The 19,632-nt window shown below is 31.6% G+C and overlaps 2 protein-coding genes and 1 non-coding gene across 3 annotated transcripts; all 3 read left to right on the top strand.

Moving 5' to 3' along the window:
• Window positions 1–3,784: 3,784 nt before the first annotated feature.
• On the top strand, window positions 3,785–7,238 carry LOC123893559 (putative transcription factor bHLH107). The gene is made up of 2 exons (XM_045943294.1): window positions 3,785–4,202; window positions 6,168–7,238. The coding sequence occupies exons 1-2, from the start codon at window positions 3,912–3,914 to the stop codon at window positions 6,657–6,659; spliced, it is 783 nt and encodes a 260-aa protein (XP_045799250.1). The 5' UTR covers window positions 3,785–3,911; the 3' UTR covers window positions 6,660–7,238.
• A 128-nt stretch (window positions 7,239–7,366) lies between these two features.
• Window positions 7,367–7,437, top strand: TRNAG-GCC. Its single transcript has one exon. It is a non-coding gene; the product is annotated as a tRNA-Gly (tRNA).
• A 6,837-nt stretch (window positions 7,438–14,274) lies between these two features.
• On the top strand, window positions 14,275–17,604 carry LOC123900101 (protein spotted leaf 11). Its single transcript, XM_045951418.1, has 2 exons — window positions 14,275–14,904; window positions 16,499–17,604. Exons 1-2 carry the CDS (start codon window positions 14,432–14,434, stop codon window positions 17,343–17,345), a joined length of 1,320 nt encoding a protein of 439 aa, XP_045807374.1. The 5' UTR covers window positions 14,275–14,431; the 3' UTR covers window positions 17,346–17,604.
• The last annotated feature ends 2,028 nt before the right edge of the window (window positions 17,605–19,632 follow it).

The raw sequence follows: 19,632 nt of genomic DNA on the forward strand, positions 1-19,632 counted from the left end.
TGTTACACCGGTATAATTTGAACTCTCCCCATATATATATATATATATATATATATATATATATATATATATATATATATATATATATATATATATATATATATATACTTAAAGCGTGTATTCACTTTAGATAAGCATTACTCAATTTAAAGATAGTTTGGGTGTGGTTATGGTGCATAAGCCTAAACTTATGCACCATGTATAAACTTGCTTCCTACACCCACCATATTTGCTTCCTACATCAAAAGTCAACCAAAGGTCAGCCCAAGCCCAAAATTAGGCAATCCATTACTCGCGCGCCCCCCATATACTACCCAATTACTTGCACCCCCCCTTTTGCTTAGCGCACCCCCTAGTTTTTTTTTTTCCCTTTTCTCCTAGATTTCTTGTGAGCCCCCCAATTTTTTTTTCCTCCCCTAGATTTCTAGCGCGCCCCCAATTTTTTTCCCTCCTCCAAACTTCTAGCGCACCCCTCCCCCAAATTTCCAGCACGCCCCCCGTTTCCAATTAAATAATAATTTTTGTTCCTTTGAAGTATATATTATAAAAATCCATTTTTAATTAATTTTCGTCATACACCCCCTCGAAGCCCAACATAATAACGAATGGTTCATGTATATATAAAGCATACTTGTCAAACATACAATTTAATTTTAAGTTTTATCAATCATAATCACAATATAAATAAAATTTCATACATTAATTATATATATATATATCGATTTTTCTTTACAATAAAAAAATGATCGAATCCAATATCTCATGCATACTATCCAAAAAAATTTCAACTAAACTAACCCTAATTGTTTTATATGATTTTTTGCTTTATGTAGCATGGTTTTGTAAAATGGTTATGTGATGATTTACTTAATAACAATGGTTTCGGTGCATAACATTTTGGCACTAATGCCCATATGAAACCATTTAACTAAAATAATGGTTTCAGTGTATAACGCTATGAAACCATTTAACTAGACTAATGGTTTCAGTGTATAACATCTTGAAACCAAATAACAAGACTAATGGTTTCAGTGTATAACGCTATGAAACCATTTAACTAGAATAATGGTTTCAGTGTATAACAGTATGAAACCATTTAACTAGACAAATGGTTTCAGTGTATAACATCTTGAAACCAATTAAAAGGACTAATGGTTTCAATGTATAACATCATGACACTAATGCTCATATAAAACCATTTAACTATAATAATGGTTTCAGTGTATAACAGTATCAAACCATTTAACTAGACAAATGGTTTCAGTGTATAACATCTTGAAACCAATTAACAAGACTAATTGTTTCAGTGTATAACATCTTGACACTAATGCTCATATAAAACCATTTAACTATAATAATGATTTCGGTGTATAACGCCATGAAACCATTTAACTAGACTAATGGTTTCAGTGTATAACGGTATGAAACCATTTTTGCTGTGGAATGGTTTCAAAGAGTTGTTCTCCAAAAACATATTTAACCCTTAATAAAAATTGTGAAATAAATTTAAATTTTTAAGACGATATAAAACCGAAGAGAGTGAGGTATCCCCAACCGTTCCAAATAATTCAAAATACCCTAAATAAAATTTTGGGAAAATTTTATTAATATCTTATATTTATAAAAGCATATTTACCTCATTTAATTAACTAAAAATAGTTCCAGGTCTCAGAAAAATACCAAACTGGTCCCAAAATTCTCAGAAAATTATTTACTATTTTTATGAAAAAATTAAAAAAAAATTGGAGTCTCCTTGGCACCGCACGCGCCGCCAGTGAGAGTGGGCGTGGACGCGCGTCACTGTTCATCATCTTCCTCACTCATTTTCTGCAGAAACGGGTCACGACGACCCAGTTCGTTGACCCGGTTCGTTCTCCCTCAATAATCAACGAAACTCGACGTTCTTTATACCGTTTTGATCGTCGTTCGATTTTATGAATGTTTCCGGTATTAGTTTTCGAAATCGGTGATCGAATCGCATGTAAAATATGGCCGAAATTGAGCAAGCAAAAATAGAAAGTTCTTCAGTTATGATTATTACATGTGTAAAATCATCTGATGGCTGTGAATGACTTATGCACCATACATAAGAAAAGGCTTATGCATATTAACTTTTGCCGTTTTTTTCGGTCTTGCTAACCAGTGTACTTGAACAACTAAAAGAAAAATAAAATAAAAGATATGTATTGCAATGTTGACTTTTAAACAATTTGATTATACAATTTTCAAACAAAAATTCTAAATTTATACTCTTAACTAAAATTTATACCCTTAAGTAGCATATCTGATATACTCGTTAGCATTTGTCTTTTTTATGTGCCGGGATTGCTGCTGCTAGCTAGCTGCGTTGGGTTAGTTTTGGAAATTTGTAGGAAAGCCCAATTAATCGTGCAATAAGCTCATTTGATAATATGACGTGGATATTTATTGAATAAAACTATAAGCTTCTGACATAATGTTATTAGGTAGATTTTTTTAATCATATGAATTTATAAGCTTAAGTTATAAGCTCAAAAAAGTGTATGTCAAATAAATCATACGAAGAGTTCGACCCAAAAGATAATTCATTGAGTGAGTCACAGAATAAAATATTATCATGTTATTTATGAGTCGATTAGGGTATTAATTTAAATGTATTATTAATAATTTTAAATCACTCAGAATACATATTTGTACAAATATTAATGTAAATATTAATTTAGAGTTTATTATCGATAATTATAAGTAACTCGGTACACATATTAGTTCAAGTATAAATATAAATATTAGTTCATAATTAATTAAATTTATAGTATTAGATAAAATTAGCAATTGAACTAGCATATATAAATATGAAATGATATAAAAAGTATGCTTAATTAATATATAATTTTTTAAGTCTCATATTTTCACATTTGTTGCAATTTTAGTCCTATCTTCATTTATTTTTTTGCCGTAAAAATAGGGAATTTTAATGCAAAAAAAATGTGAGTTTTGGTTTCAAATTTGATATTTCATCTTAGATTCAATGTTGAAAATAGAGAATTTTAATGCAAAAAAAATATAAATTGTTAGTACCAAAATTGTAACATATGAAAATAGATGACCAAAAAATTTAATTTGAAAATAGGTTGGCTATTGTTCGGCCCATCCACAATATTTTTTCTGGTTCCGTCACTGTTTACAGCATTGATGATTTTTGCCCTTTTATTTTTGGTGACACATTTCTCTCTACTTGATGATAGCGTTTTTCTTTTTAACGACTTCATTAACATATCAGTATCTAGTGGAGCACTTTAATCCAATCTTTAGATAACTTTATTATGACCCAACTTTCAACGAAAACATCAATTGTCGAAAATTAAAAACATGAGAAGAGTCCAACTAAAAGACTAATCCATTAAATAGAAAAGACTCATGACTCAAGTATCACATTAAACACTTATTTCTAAGTGCAAACCTAGTTACATATATACTTTTTTTTAATAACAAATTATTAGTATGTTATTTATTAAGTTAATTTTTTTACACCTTATCAAAATTGAACCTTAAACCTGAAACTCCTTTAATTTTAAGCTCAATTAGTTCAACTTGTTAGGCTACTGTTCCACCCTGTAGTTACATATACAATTATACATGGTTTTTTAGATTACTTTTAGGTCTATAAATATAGATTTTGAGAGGACCACACATGATTTTGCCAACGTGGATTACAGTATTTATATATAAATAAATATTATTTTTATGAAACTAAGCTATCAATAACTATTTCCAGCAATATTGCTATGGAATCCTGCGTGTACATAAACATGGACCAAGAAACTTCCACTATAAATATCATTCTTACAATATCGTTAAGCTTATATTTATCTTCAAGAACCCCCTTGTGAGTTTCATTTCAGGATATATTTTGCATTCACATAATTTCTTATATGGATTTTAGCTCAGATATTTCAAGGGTAGTTTTCAATGCTACTTCATATAGCTTTGGTGCTTCAAATGAGATTTCAAGAGGTGGATTTGTATCATCAAACTCATTGGTTTTGGATAGTGAGAAAGGAGAATTAGTGAAGTCTCCTCCAATAATTGGAGACAAAAAGATTTGTGATGCTAACAAAACTTTAGTGGCTTTGAAGAATCATAGAGAAGCAGAGAGGAGAAGAAGGAACAAAATTAATTGTCATCTTGCTAAACTTCGTGGACTTGTGCCTTCCTCTACAAAGGTATAATAAATATTTTTCATCTTTGATTTTGATTTTTGTTTTTCTCAACTAGTTTAGTGACTAGAAATTCCACAAGTGAATAAGTGGAGTGTCCGGAATTCAAACCTCAATTGAACTAAGCTCACGGAAACTCTTTAATTTTAATTTTATAACTGTTTTAGGATGTTTATTAATCAAGATACATATATATGATTTGATTTAATTGTTGTTCCTGTAAGATTGTGATCAAGATCCATATTTGACTAACAAATATTTCATTGTGGATGTCTAATCAAGATACATATTCATCTAACAAATATTTTAAATGTGACATTTAAGTTCATCCGTCCTATTTTAACTGATAAAAATGTTGAAATAATTAGACCGGATGTCATGATCGGGATTTGAACTCTAACTCTTTCAGTTATGTGTGTGAATTTATAATGACTTTGTTATTTCGTCTATCTACAAAATAAAAATGTGACATTTTTTATGAGCCAGAAATAGTAACATTATAAATAAAATTTAGAAACTTGAGTTTGAAGAAAGATATGAATATACAAAAATGATCACCACGACACATTATGAGACTTAAACCACATTATTCTAATTAAGTTAAGGGTCCTTGACTGGTCAGCTGTATATGGGAATTACATAAAGTCAACTACATAAGATTGGGGAGTTACATTTCAATTTCATTTCAAGATTCTGTATAGTATAATGTATAGTATAATAACATTTTTTTTGGCTAAGATATATATATTTTCTTTATTTAATTTTTGATAATTAATTTTTGTTATTCATATGTTAGAAAATTTATTCTTGTATTTGAATATGTTTTGATCTTTTTTTTTTAATTATTTTCATGCCATTCAAAAAACAAAATTATTTTCATTTATTTATATTTTAAAAAATAAAAGACTAAATTGAATTAAGAAAATAAGATAACAAACTTAAACAGATTCTAAAGCTATGACAAAATAGAGTTGCAAGTATCATTAAAAGTTTCTGTTATTAAATTTAACAATTAACACATCTAACAGCAAAGTTCACTTTAATTATGTGATATTTAAAAAAACCAAAAATCAAAATAAATCTTTTGATAGATAAAAAATCAAAATTAATTTTTAAAATATGATAAAGTAATAAACATGTATTTTAGCCCATCTTTTTCATTGAATAATGTATAGCACTATTTATGAGTTGCATACAACCTTTGGTGATAGTTTATTCAGTTTTGGAGATTTGTCTTCAATGGTCGCAACTCCCAAACTAAGACTGTTTCATTAATTATTAAATATACATACAATACTATATAAATAACAAATGATTCTTAGTTGTGGGTCCACACTCCACATCAGTAGCTGAATATTCTGGCCCTCAACCAATCATTATTTTTTAATGTTTATATTGATAGCTGTCAACTAGGCTTTTCATGATAGTTTACTTGTTTTGGACTTTTGGTGGGATTAGTTGAATATATGACTGGAATTGTTGGTGTGTTTCATGCCTAAAAGCATAAGGCAGTTGGCTATTGTGTTAACTTGGAAACTATGTAGCGACGATACTTTATATTAAAGGCGTGTTTTATGTCTCATACATGTAAATGTTTAACACCGTTACATGTAGTTATATTTAATAATTTTTATCAGTGTGTGTATCTGTGTTTTAGTGTCGTGTCAAATGTTCGTGTTATATTAGTGTTTCATAGTTTCGAGGATTCAAATTATTTGTAGTCGTAAGCCACATATTCATGCAGTCAACACATTGGTGGTTGTAGATCAAGATCAATTGGTCTAGATTTCAAGCTCGATATTTTAAAATACGGATCATCGAATGTCGATTTAACGACCAATAAAGTATTGACCGTGTGGATGCGTGAGATTGCTGACTACACTGCAGATTACACAAATCCTTTGGTAGATGTACATATTGTTAGTTTGTTACTTTTTATTTACAATTTGACTTTAAGTGATACCCTTATAGATGGACAAAGCAACCCTACTAGCAGAAGTAATTAGGCAAGTAAAGGAATTGAAAAATAATGCTAATCAAGCAAGCAAAGGTTATTCAATCCCAATAGATGGTGATGAAGTGAAAGTTGAAGTTGAATCATGTGAAGATGGTGGAGTAGATGGATCAATTTTTTACAAAGCATCTATCTGCTGTGATTACCAACCAGAACTTCTTTCTGATCTAAAACAAACTCTTGATACCCTTCAACTACAATTGGTAAGGGCAGAATTGTCAACTTTGGGAGACAGGGTTAAGAATGAATTTGTCTACAATTGTTGCAAAGTAGACATTTATAATATTGAGCTATGTCAACTTATTGCAAGTAATGTTCACCAGGCACTTAGTTCTGTATTGGATAAGGCTTCTGCCTCAATGGATTACTCATTAAGGGCACCACATCCTTGCAATCAGCTGCAGCAGACATCTACGTTGTCATGCAACCATGATTTTTGCTCTTGTTGATGCCAAACATTTTGGTTCGTTAATTAATACTAGGTTTAAATGCACTTTTAGTCTTCAATTTTTACCGATGATTTTATTCCTCATATTTCTAAATCCATTAGTTTGGTGATATGGCCGGTGAGATGCTTATGTGACAATTGAGTTGATGACATGATATTGTCTAGGTGAGTTCTTACTTAATAATTCATTTTTTAAGTCATCGATTCGGTTACCGCATAAGTATGTCACTTGTCACATTACAAAAGCGCAACCCAAATTTATAGGTGGAGAAATTTTTTCAAAAATCGCTAAATTTAAAAATTGAGAGACCAAAATAAACAAAAACAAGACATAATAGAAGGATCAAAACTGCATTTATGTCTTGCTATTTTACTTTGCAAACACCTCTCAAGTTGAAGGGTTGAAGCTGTTGCAGCTACTATTGGTATTATTGTTGCTGTTGCTAGTATATAATCTATGAACCTTGTAAGTTGAGTCTTTTGTAAATTTGTTATCATTTAGTAACATTTACATCAAAGTCATGTGTTTCTCTGTTGTATTATGTTTACAGAATATGGATGTTATTGTTGGCTTAATTTAGATTGAAATTTGTGTTGAAGATTTACATCTGAGTTTCCTAGCAAGCATAATATTTGTGATTTTTTTTGTTTGTTGTATGCTATGTATAGCGTATAAATAACAATAAAGAAATGCGTTAACAACATAAAGCACCAGTGGTCTAGTGGTAGAATAGTACCCTGCCACGGTACAGACCCGGGTTCGATTCCCGGCTGGTGCATTTCGTTTTGATGAATTTTGTCTTTTTTATGGGCTCTGTTAGCATTTGTAGTGACCGGCCCAATCTGCGCAGCCCATAAGTGGAGATAAAGAAATTTTTTTTCTTTACTTTTTCTCCAACACAACATATTGAAAGCAACATATGCAAAATTTGTTTTTTTCTTTACGATATCTTCAAAAAAAAAATTTGACTTCACTTAATAAAAAATATTAATATTGAATGTTATTGAACTGATCCTTTATGACTATTGAAAATTATTGCATTCACACTAGAAAAATATTGTCCTTGAAACACATGGGAAACTCTACAAACATGAAAAAGTTCAAACCAACAACAGCTTCGAGTAATGGACTAAAAATTTTTTTGCTTTTTTTTTTGTTTTTTTTTGCATTTCATTCATAATCAAATGATTTATACATGTCGGTACATCAGTAAAAATATGGGAGCGAGCTATGGATGGGGCTACCCTGACTAAGGCATGAACTACCTCATTTGCTTGTCTCCTATTAAACTCAACATGAGAGTTTTCGAAATAAGACTTAAAACTAGGGCTACATTCATTCAACACATCTCCAAACTCAGTAATATCAGATCCGCCCTTATGAAAATAGTCAACCATTATTTTTGAATCAAGTACAAAATCCACCCTTTGGAGTTGAAGCTCATGAACCCAATTGATGGCATGAAAGAGTCTCAATGCCTCACCCAAGTCCTCCTATTTGGTTTTTTTTTTTTTTGACGGAAAAATTATTTGATTTTTGAACACTTTAGATCATATATCCAAGTCTCGCCGTCAAAGAATGCAATTCAGTTAATGGAAGTTGGTTCAGTAGATAAGGAGGTGAGTCTTCGAAATCCTTTGCTCCGGCAGGACTAAACTCAAATGGAGGAATGTTATTTGAACATTTAAAAGTTAACTATGCATAATAATACATCATCTATAACTATTGTTGTCCAAATAACATTTATCTTTTGTATGTGCACTTTATATCTATGTTAGTATATAAAGTGTTTTCATCGACATAAAAAATAACTGTTTTATTTTTTACACATATATTATATGAAAATACAATAAATATAACATAAGAGTTTGGATCCTCTAAAGTGAATAAAGTGTAGATCTCAAAAACTAAAAATAAAAAATAAAATGTAAAGTGAAGAAATCAAGAGTTGTTGTTTTAACAATCATATGATTTTTATTATGGTGTACCTATAATATTTACCTTTAATTTATTAATCAATGACTAAAATTACTAATTTTACTCTAAAATAAATTGTTCATGGAGTTAGATACCAAATATAAAATGTATTTTATTGATTTGCTCGGGAACAAAGTGTTGGGAAAATGGATTTCCTGCTGTTACAGCAGGACGCTGTAACAGCTAGGGACTATCCGATCATAATCATGTGGTTGTGATCATTTTGAGTAATTTTGTAAATGAATTGTTCTGATCCGTCTAATTTGATAATAGATGGCTGAGATGCAAAACAACGTGAAAACTGTGTGATTCCCAACAACAGGGAATCTATATCTTTTTCATAGGACATGAGATATGATCTCCGTCCCGTTTCGTTCCATCCCACACTACCCTCAAAGGAACTTTCTCTTCCATCAATATGAAAAATTCTCCGCTTTCCAGGTCCAAATGAAACCGTTTGCACAGAAACCCACAATTGTAGTTAAAAATTTTACTTTAAATTTGATTCAAATTTTTTCGAACAATTCGTTATTAAATAAATATCATTAATCATTTAAACTCGATCTCTTTTGTTTCATGTCTCCCAAATTGTTCCTTGTATTGTGCTGATGCTAATCTTCCACACCATCCATTTTGATCTTCCAAAAAATTCTTTAATGATCCACACGTGTGATGATAAATCTCAAAATGGGTGCCCAATCTCACTTTCTTAATGATTCCACGTGTGATGACAAATCACTGTTCAGGTTTTGCCAATGCCAGTATATATAACCCATGTGCGGCTTATAAATAAATTGATGTAAATATGACTCATAAACACATAGTTAATTATAATCCGTGAATCTTGATCTACTTTCATGTGATTTGTGCAACACATCACCATTTTGTTTTTATGGTACAAGAAGAAAATAACTTCTCACTTTTTAATTTTTTACTATTTTAGTTTTGCTTTGAGTTAAAAAAAATGTTGACACTCTACCAAAAAAAAAAAAAATGTTGCCACATTTTGTACGTATATAATCATTAATTGAACTTTATGTAGTTTCTTCTAGATCATGTGACATGTCTCTCTAGTTCAATATAAGGTATTGTCAACGAATATTTTATAGTACTATTTCGATCAAGACACTTAATTTGCTAAAACTTCATCTATTATATTTGTTGTTATTATTACTATTATTATTTATTTTGAATGAACTTGATTAATTAAAAATTAAAAAATTAAAATAGTAGTTTAAACTTTCATGTTATTGTCTTACCCTATTATTAGCGACGGATTTAATAGTCTAGCGACTCCATCGCAATTTGAGAGATTCTAAATTCCCTTAATAAATTTTTGCGATGCATGGTTTATATACAATTTTATTTGCGTCGCTAAATCCATCACTAATATTGTTTTTTTTGAACAAGCCAAAATGAACCATCACTAATATTGTTGGTGTTTTATGTTGGCCTCATTTTGCTAAAACAAATATTCAAGCAAGATGTTGGATAGAATACTTCAACATTGGATACAACATTCATGCTTCAACATTGGATACCACATCCAGTACGCTCTGTTTTCGCGAATGATATATTTTTGCGTAAGATCTTTGAAAGATTTGATTGAAGAATTAATCTACGCCTTTTAATTTGTGTGCCAACACACAGGTGTTTCCAGAATCTTCAGTAAGCGATTTATGTGTTATCTGTTCCTCAATATTAAGAGATAAAAGATTTGATTCTAAAATATATTTTGTGAAGATTGTTGTAGAAAATATAAAAGATTTATTTCAAATAAATCTTTATGGTTCAAGGAGATTATTATTGAAAATATATTCAAGGAGATTGCTACTGAAAATATATTTATGGACAATAAATATATTTATGGAAGGAATAAATATTTGGTGAAAATATATTTGTGGAAAATATATTTTTCTTCTACAAGGTTGCTTTGACCTGAAGTATGGTGCACTAAGTAGCGCCTTTCCTGATGTTCTAGAAGGCGGCCATGACCTAGTTTTGTTTCTAAACAAATCAACTATTTTAGGAAACAAAACATTTGATACAAGAATATTCCTTGAAGTAACTTCTGGACCTGCTGCGTTTTTGAAGCCCAATTCAAGACCTAGCTCGTGCTATATAAAGGAAGACTGAACCCTTGTGCAACTCACTGAAGCCGTAATTGAGTTTTACAAAGCGTGTGTTTAGGGTTTTAGTGTTGTTAATTGTGTTCCTCTTCTTGTAGTACCTTGATGCAAGATTAAGGACTGTGTGTTACTGTGTTGTAATATCTCCAGAGCTTCTAAGCAAGGAGATAGTGTGTATGAATCATTCCTAAGCTTTGAAGTACGGAATTGGTGGATGTTTTAAGAAGTGTGTCTTCATCTGTAAACTGTAACGTGTACGATCACAGTGGCTGTGATTAAGAGGAGTTGAGCGGAGGTTCTCATACCTAGGTGTGACTTAGGTAGAATATAGCACGGGTGGTGATTAGGTGAGAAGTCATAAACGGGACGTTTATTGAGGGTTTTGAACTAATACTATCATAGTGGATTCACTCCTGGATTGGTATCCCCCAGAGTAGGCTGTTATGCTGAACTGGGTTAACAAATAACTGTGTTATTCTGTTTCGTGCATTTTATATTTCCTTATTGTTCGTCTAGTTCAGTGTTGAACACAGTGTTGGATCATCGGATCAAACATACAGTGTTGGAGCATCGTGTTCAACATCGTGTCACTAGTGTGCCAGAATTTCAAATATCATTTGTGACAAAAATTTGTTCATTTAGTGACGGATTCATACCCTCTTTAATTTTAATTTTTCTAGTAGTGTTTGTGTTAGGATTAACAACGAGTTCAGCTTGTTAAAACTATGTGTAACTTTTATCAAAATCGTAATGGTTTGTCGTGATTCCGACAATTCCGATCAATCAATCTAAGCATGCACATATTTTCGAGGAAAGATTACAATAGACAAAGAGGAGAGGAGATTATTTCATTTGTGGTTTCCTCGGATGGCATCACAACCATTCATTTCATTTTTTGTGGTCTATTATTCATATCAACAAAAAAATTTAAATGGTTGATATCTACACTGAACTGCCTCAAGTGAAAAATTCATAGCAGAGAATCAAGTCTCGTCAAAAAGTACTATGCTCCATTGAGAAAAATATGCATATCTCACTGCAGTATATTCATTTCCATGTGCATCCATGCAATGCAACAACTGGACACATACTCTGAGATGTTGGAATCTTATTGAATTTCACAAAACGTAAACAATTTTAAATAATAACATTATTGAGGATATAAAAAAACACACCTGCTTACATAATTACACAATATTTTTAAAGTTCTCAACCTGAATTTTAATTAATAGTGAAAAGTGCAAAAAAATAATTGACAAACTGAAAAGTGCAATTAATTAGATTAACATTACATTAGTTTGTGGCCGTAATTAGAAACTAATACACAAATTCTGGTATAGTGGCACACATCATATTTGCACATATATTGCACCAAAATAAGAAACAAAAACGTAATTCCCATTTGCACATTATATGAATGATGGGTAAGCAATTAGTGCATTCAATTCAAAATGGATAAAAATTTATAGTGGACTCCTACATGGAAATACCACAGCCATCAAAGTCTCAATTCTCAAACATATCCCTCTACTTATAATGGAAGTCACCCCAAAGTTTATTTATTATTATTATTATTATTCCAAAATACTAGTACTTATGTTTATGTCAAACATTGGTGATGACTTATTTGCATGCGAAACCGCGCACTTAGATATATAAGCCACTCTTTCCTGGAAGGCCTAATTGATTAATTTAATTTAATTTGTTGGTTAATTGATTAATTTAATTTGTTGGTAAGGCCTAAATCAACTAGCAACGTTAAATATGTACTAGTATGCTGGCCGGCCGAGATGAATAATTTTGATAGATTTATAAATAGAGTATATTAATTTTTCTATATTAAAAATTATGTATAAATATATCATGATTATCCACCTCAATGCTAATAGTATACCAATACATATCTAAATAAAGAGAAGGAATCCGTTGACTCCAGGAGTAAGTCTCCATTGACTTATTCCGCTTAATAACTCGATATCGGTATTATATTTCTTCAATCCAACCGTTGAATTCAAAGATCTCATTGAGTAGATCAACTCCACAAATTTTTATAAAAATTTAAAACCGTTCGATACTTTTTTTGATAACTTCTATTGAACGTACGATAAACTTTTAAAAATACCTTTGAATTTCAATAGTCTGAATACATAACTACATTTTTTGAATTTTTATAAATATTTGTAGAGTTGATCTACTCAATAGGATCTTTGAATTCAACGGTTGGATTGAAGAAATATAATGTCGATATCGAGTTATTAAACAGAATAAGTTAATAAAGACTTACTCTTAGAGTCAACAGATCTCACCTCTAAATAAACTGTCTATTAAAATGACCCCCTTATATTTAACTTGATTTCTCAAGATATATACTATGGCATAAGGAATCAAGAAAAGTAATGAAGGAATGCAAAGACACTTAGCAAAATCAAATCACTAACACTAATGCATGTGAGAATATCACAGCCAGTGATCCAGATCAGATTTTAATTATATCAAGTGAAAATTTATGCAAATATATACTAGTATTAATGTCCATTAATATTGACCCGTGTGCACTGCCCCAAATCTCATGGTTCCATGGGGGAAACATATAGGGTGGGTCTCACATGCAATTGATGTGGGTTTACATCAAAACCAAATCCCAATTTTAGTTAGTTGGTATCTAATTTTAATGAAGAAAATGCCAATTCATATACTCTAACCAAGAAGGTCCCATCCCATACAATTGAATTGAATTTATAGTAGACTAATTAGGTTGAGATTTCTCACCAAAAATATATTAGGTTGAGATTGTGAAACACTAAATAGAAAGACTTAACATTAGACATGTTATTAGTGAAATTGTACCAAATAGGATATCTAATAAAAGAATGCTATATAAACCAATGGATTGTTGACTACAATTCCACAAATAATGTAATTATGTGATACATTTTGGTTCAAATATAGTCAAAATTTGGTTATAAAAAAAATAGTTAAAATTTCTATAAAAAGGTGTCATATAGTCAAAACTGTCGATATTAAATTTGTATGCATGAGTGGCAAATAATTTAATTTCCTAAAGTAAAGTTTAACATTGTGTTATCGACAATGAATAGGTCAAAGTGGTAAGAATCTTGGTTATCTTAAACATGTAGTTAGAGATGTGATTCCCGACTAATGCATATGGAAAAAAAATTGGTTTGAAGTGGAAAACCTACTGTGTCCCACATATTTAAGGGACCAAGATCATATCGCTTGAACCAATTCATTGATAATGATACATAAATATTTTTCATACGCATGAAATAAGAATCGAACTTCTGACCACATATTTAAGGACCAAAATCTTACCGCTTGGACCAATTGTGGTACATAAATATTTTTACTTGCAACAAATTATAAATGATAAATGAATTCAGTCAAAAGAATAAAAATAATAATAAATGAATAATAATTTGAGATCTTGTGTCATAATAATATCCAAAATTAACTATAAAAAGGTACATCACTGTTATCTGCATGTGCTCTGTATTTCCCCTGTATTTTAAGCTCTCACAAAGCCCTTCAAATACTCTCATCGATTCATTTTCTCTCACTTCTCCTCTGTTCTTTCTCTGTTCTCTGTTTCCAAACTCAAAAAACACAAACAAATATCTAAAACACCAAACTCTTCACACAACTAACATGCCAACTCCTTCATCATCATCTTCTTCTTCTATTTGGGTTCTTTCTAACATAAAACTTCAATTCTTTACTCGTATCAGAAGGTTTCTTCGATCAAAAGCAACCCGAAAACGCTGTGAAGCTTCCAATTGTTTAAACAGAGAAGAAAATACTCAAAATAGAGATGAACAGAACAAGGTTGAAAAGATTGAAACAGTTGAAGTTATGGAGAACCATAAGGAGGAGGAGGATGTGGAGGAAACTGAAATTTTGCTGCAGAAGACGGTGAAAATGCTTCATTTTGGAAGCTGGGAAGAGAAGGAAGTAGCTGCAAAAGAGATTGAAAGTTTAGTAAAAGAAGATGTTAAAGTTAGAAAGTTGATAAGTGAACTCGGGGTTGTGCCGGTTTTGGTATCCATGGTGGCGTCGCAGGTGGCTAGTCGCCGGAGTTCAGGGTTGACGGCGTTGATCCATCTAGCTGATGGAACTTACACGTAAGTTATTTCGAATTATATTTTTTGTCAAAGAATTTATCATCAAATCTCACACACATTAAAGGGTAAAAATAAAATAAAATTGTGAGTTTAAACTCGCTTCTTAAGATATCAAATGTTAATGGATAGTATCTTAGCTGTATTAACCTATTTTGATTGGTCTAGTGGAACTTTAAAATGTGTTCCTATCAAGGTCTCATATTCAATTTCTCCTTATGTCAATTTTGGTTGACTAACAAAATTATTGGTTAAAATGTTGAATTGATCACTAATAAGAGATGAGATTAAAAAGTCTAAATTGGTGGGTGTGTTTTGGCTAACAGAAATTGGTGTATATCAATGGCACAGAAAAATAAACTAATTAAAATTTAAAACTTATAAAATATTTTTTAGATGATGTATAGTGAGAGAATAATTTGTAAAGATATTAGTGCTAAGTTTGTAATTGGGTTAAGAAGCACTAACTTCAAATCATGCACAAGGTGCATGAATTAGTGCCTATTAATATTCTCATTCTTTTGTTGTCTTTTCCATTCTTTTTTGTTTTTTTTACAAAACATTTCATATATATGTTTTATAGAAATGTCACATTAAAAAAAATTCTTATATATTTAATATAACTAATTAGTTTATTATAAAAAAAAAATGTTATCCAAAAATTGATATGGTTTATATCACTCTCAATTCATTATTATAAGGAAATTGGTGAGAGTTGAGGCATGATGGGCACTGATGGTTTATACCGCTGATTTTGACTTGGGGCGTTTAAGGACAATATTTGATTAATACAAAGTGGTTGTTGTTGGTTTGGCTGGTTTAGTTCATGACTCCACAGTATCACAAATATTCCCAAAAGGAAAAAAAAAAGAAAAAAGAAAAAAGAAAGTAACATTCCAAATAGAGATAAAAGATACACTTTTCAATCTCAACTATTAATCTTAAATCGAATGATCAAGATTAAAAACTGTATTTTTTGGTTAAAACAATTTCAGTCGTTAAATTGAAATCAGATCGCACATATGTATTAATGCGACTGCTGTTTAGGGAATCTGAATCATTGCATTGCCTCGCTTTTAGAGTTATGTGTTTCCTCTAAAGACTGTACAAACATGAAAGTTATCAAATTAATTAAATTGCATTGATGACATCAAGTATGAGAATCAAATATTTAGCCAATATTTTGGCATCAAATTAGTCCAAATCCCATTGTCACAACTATAGTATATTAGTGTCAATTGGGTTGCTGGGTTTTATGATAAGCTACTAGGGAACAAAGTATATACATTGAAGAGACAATTGTCATAAGAAAGTTCATATTGCTAATAAAATATAGTGTAGGTAGTTCATCACATTTGATCTTGATGACAATTTTATGTCTTTTATTGACCTTCATTTTCCAACACAATAATTTTAGATTCTCATTGACTTTATTTTGCTATAAATGATAGTACTTCTAATAATTTGCATTGTTCATCTCTTGACTAAATTTTGTTGACTTTTTAGAATATGTTAAATATTTGTTTCTGACCAAACTTTGACCAAGTTAAAACATGCTAATTTCCTTCTTTACCTAACATGTGTGTTCTTTCTTTAGGAACAAGGCTTTGATAGTGGAGGCAGGACTATTATCCAATCTACCTAAGAAAATTGACCTTATAGATGAGTCAACCATGAATGAGTTTGCAGAGTTACTTTTATCATTATCATCACTTGCAAATACCCAATTCCCTTTTGCTTCATTAGATTTTATCCCATTTCTTAAAGACGTTCTTGAAAAAGACACAACTTTTGATACCAAAAGATCATGTTTAGGAGCCTTATACAACCTATCAACAATGTTAGAAAATGCAAGCTCTTTAGTTTCTTATGGTCTTGTCCCAATTTTATTGGAACTTTCCTTAGTAAAAGAAATTTCAGAAAAAACACTTGCTACTTTAGGTAACTTGTTGGTTACTCCATTGGGAAAAAAAGCAATAGAAAATAGTTCAATGGTGCCACAAAACTTTGTTGAGATTTTATCATGGGAAGATAAACCAAAATGTCAAGAGTTATCTGTTTATATTTTGATGATTTTAGCTCATCAAAGTATATCACAAAGAGAGAAAATGGCACAAGCTAGGATTGTTCCTATGCTTCTTGAAGTTGTTTTATTGGGAAGTCCTTTAGCTCAAAAGAGAGCAATGAAACTATTGCAATGGTTTAAGGATGAAAGGCAAATTAAGATGGGGCCACATTCTGGTCCACAATCACCAAGATTTGCAATGGGGTCACCTTTGAATCAAAGAGATGCAAAAGAAGGGAAGAACATGATGAAGAGTTTGGTCAAACAAAGCTTGCATAAGAATTTGGAAATAATAACTCAAAGGGCAAATGCAAATGGAGAGTCTTCTAAACTTAAGTCATTGGTTATTAGCACAAGTTCCAAGAGTTTGCCTTATTGAAGTCTTTGAAGTTGACTCGATTTCTTGGATCACCGATATTTTGACAAAAGCTACATTGTGGAGCTGCAACAAAATTACATTGTCACCGCACTTTCAACAATCTCAGTTGATTCTCTATAGTGGCTGAAAATTTGTTACATTAAAATTTGAATAGATACAATTGAATTTGGACTTTAATTCAACGAATTTGTATGTGCTACACTATTGCTATTTTTCAACCTTTAACAATTGTTTATAACAAACTTTCTAGATCTTTCGATTTGATATTATCTTCCTTAAAATGATAACCAACGGTCAAAAATAGTCCCAAAGTTTGTCATAAAATTCCCGTTTTAAAGTCACATAATCCCAATCCTAAAACAAGATGGAAAAATTGCCATCATCGTTTCAAGTACACTATTTCCCAATCTTAATAATACTCCTAATCTTAGATAAAAATAAATAAAATTGACTAATCGAATTGGACACAGGTCCAATTCCCAATCCTATTGTAGGAGAAAATTGCTTTTTTTCCCCATTGTTTCCTCCAAGGCCCCCCAATGTGATCATTTTGACCCTATAAATGCGTTTGGACTCTAGAATCTGAAATTTGTTTGTTATGGTCCATACAATCCGAAATCAGTTTAAACAAGCAATTGGCTGGTTATGCCTGCCTTGTACGTGATGTTTTGCCCAGGAAAACCTGGGTTTGGACTGTACAATCCGAACGTCCTTATTTTTAACGGTTTTGGAGTATGGAAGCCGAAACTTGTTTGATATGGACCATACAATCCGAAACCAGTTTAAACAAGTCATTGGCTGGCTATGCCTGACTTGTACATCGTTGATGATTTGCCCAGGAAAACTTGATTTTGGACTGTACAATCCGAAATGCTTTGATTTTAAAAATTTTGCATCATTTCGGATTCTACCAACCGGAAACGCTCATATTCGGTGTGTAGGATCCGAATAGAGTCTATATAGCCTATATTTCAGAAGTTGCACTTTCATAACCACTTGGACACTCAATTGGGAGCTTTGGAGCTAGGGCAATTTTTTTGGCGTATCAGAGACTTGAAAGCAACGTTTATTCACTCAAAGAGGGGCGCAATACTCAATTGGAGTCATACAAGAGGTAATAAGCACTTTAAACCGTTAATTTTTTCAATTTTCATGGTTTTATGATCGCAGTCGCGTTTGGCTCATACAATCCGAACCCATTTCGGATCCCACATGCCAAACTGGACATCTTTTTAAAATTTTGAAATTTATTGTGATAGGTATGGTTTGTGATGGCCGAACCTCCGTTTGAAATGAAACCGAACATCGATGAACCCGACATTGCACAACCTAATGTAGTTGAACCCGCAAATATTTTTGTTAACACTGCCAATTATTTTTTTAAGTGTGAAAAGTATAAGGTCCGAGATGAGATGGTCGAATGGTGCAAAAAAGAGGCTATAAAAGCTGGATTTACTATGGTGATTGTGAAATCAGATATGGGGCATATCCTTGCAATGGCCTACAACCACGTTGTAGTTTTATTAACTAAACACGAGATTGGTTATTGTGAAACCTATTTTCCACTGCGCGGTCGTCCACCGTTGGATCCATCTGCACGCATTATGTGTGTTGGTATGGTTCCAAACCATTTTGTGTATGTTAAATTGAAGGTTGGGTGTCCACTGCCTCCAACTTGTAAGGAATGGAAAAATCATAGGGCGCCAGAGGCTGAGACTTGAGAGGATACATTTATGGACCGGATGGTTGAGTTTGACGAACTCATGAAGAATGAAAAAGGTGACATGAAGATAGAAACAAATGATGATGATCCTGTAGTTGTGAGAGACAAATGAAGATGGAGCCAAATGAAGACGAACTCATTTTGCTTGAATTGTTTTTAAGTTTGAAGTTGTGATTTATTTGATTCTGTTTGAAGTTATCGTATGTAATGACAATGGTTATTTTTAACTTTTAATTTAGTGGAAAAGAGCAAATTCCGAACATGCATAATGTTGGCCTGTAAAACTGTAAAAAAATTCTGCAGAAAACTTGATTTTGGACTGTACACTCCAAACCTGTAATTTTAGTGACAATTTCGGTTCGCAGGATCCAAACCTGTGATTTTCGTGACCATTTCGGTTCGCAGGATCGCAGGATCCAAACCTGTGATTTTCGTGACCATTTCGGTTCGCAGAATCCGAACATAATTGATTTTGGATTGTAGACTCCAAACCAACGTATAAGCAAAATTTTCGCCCCCCCCCCCCCCAAAACGTGTTCCCATCTATAATTGGCTTGTTTCAGA

This window comes from Trifolium pratense, linkage group LG7 (genome assembly GCF_020283565.1).
Source record: "Trifolium pratense cultivar HEN17-A07 linkage group LG7, ARS_RC_1.1, whole genome shotgun sequence".
NCBI lineage: Eukaryota > Viridiplantae > Streptophyta > Magnoliopsida > Fabales > Fabaceae > Trifolium > Trifolium pratense.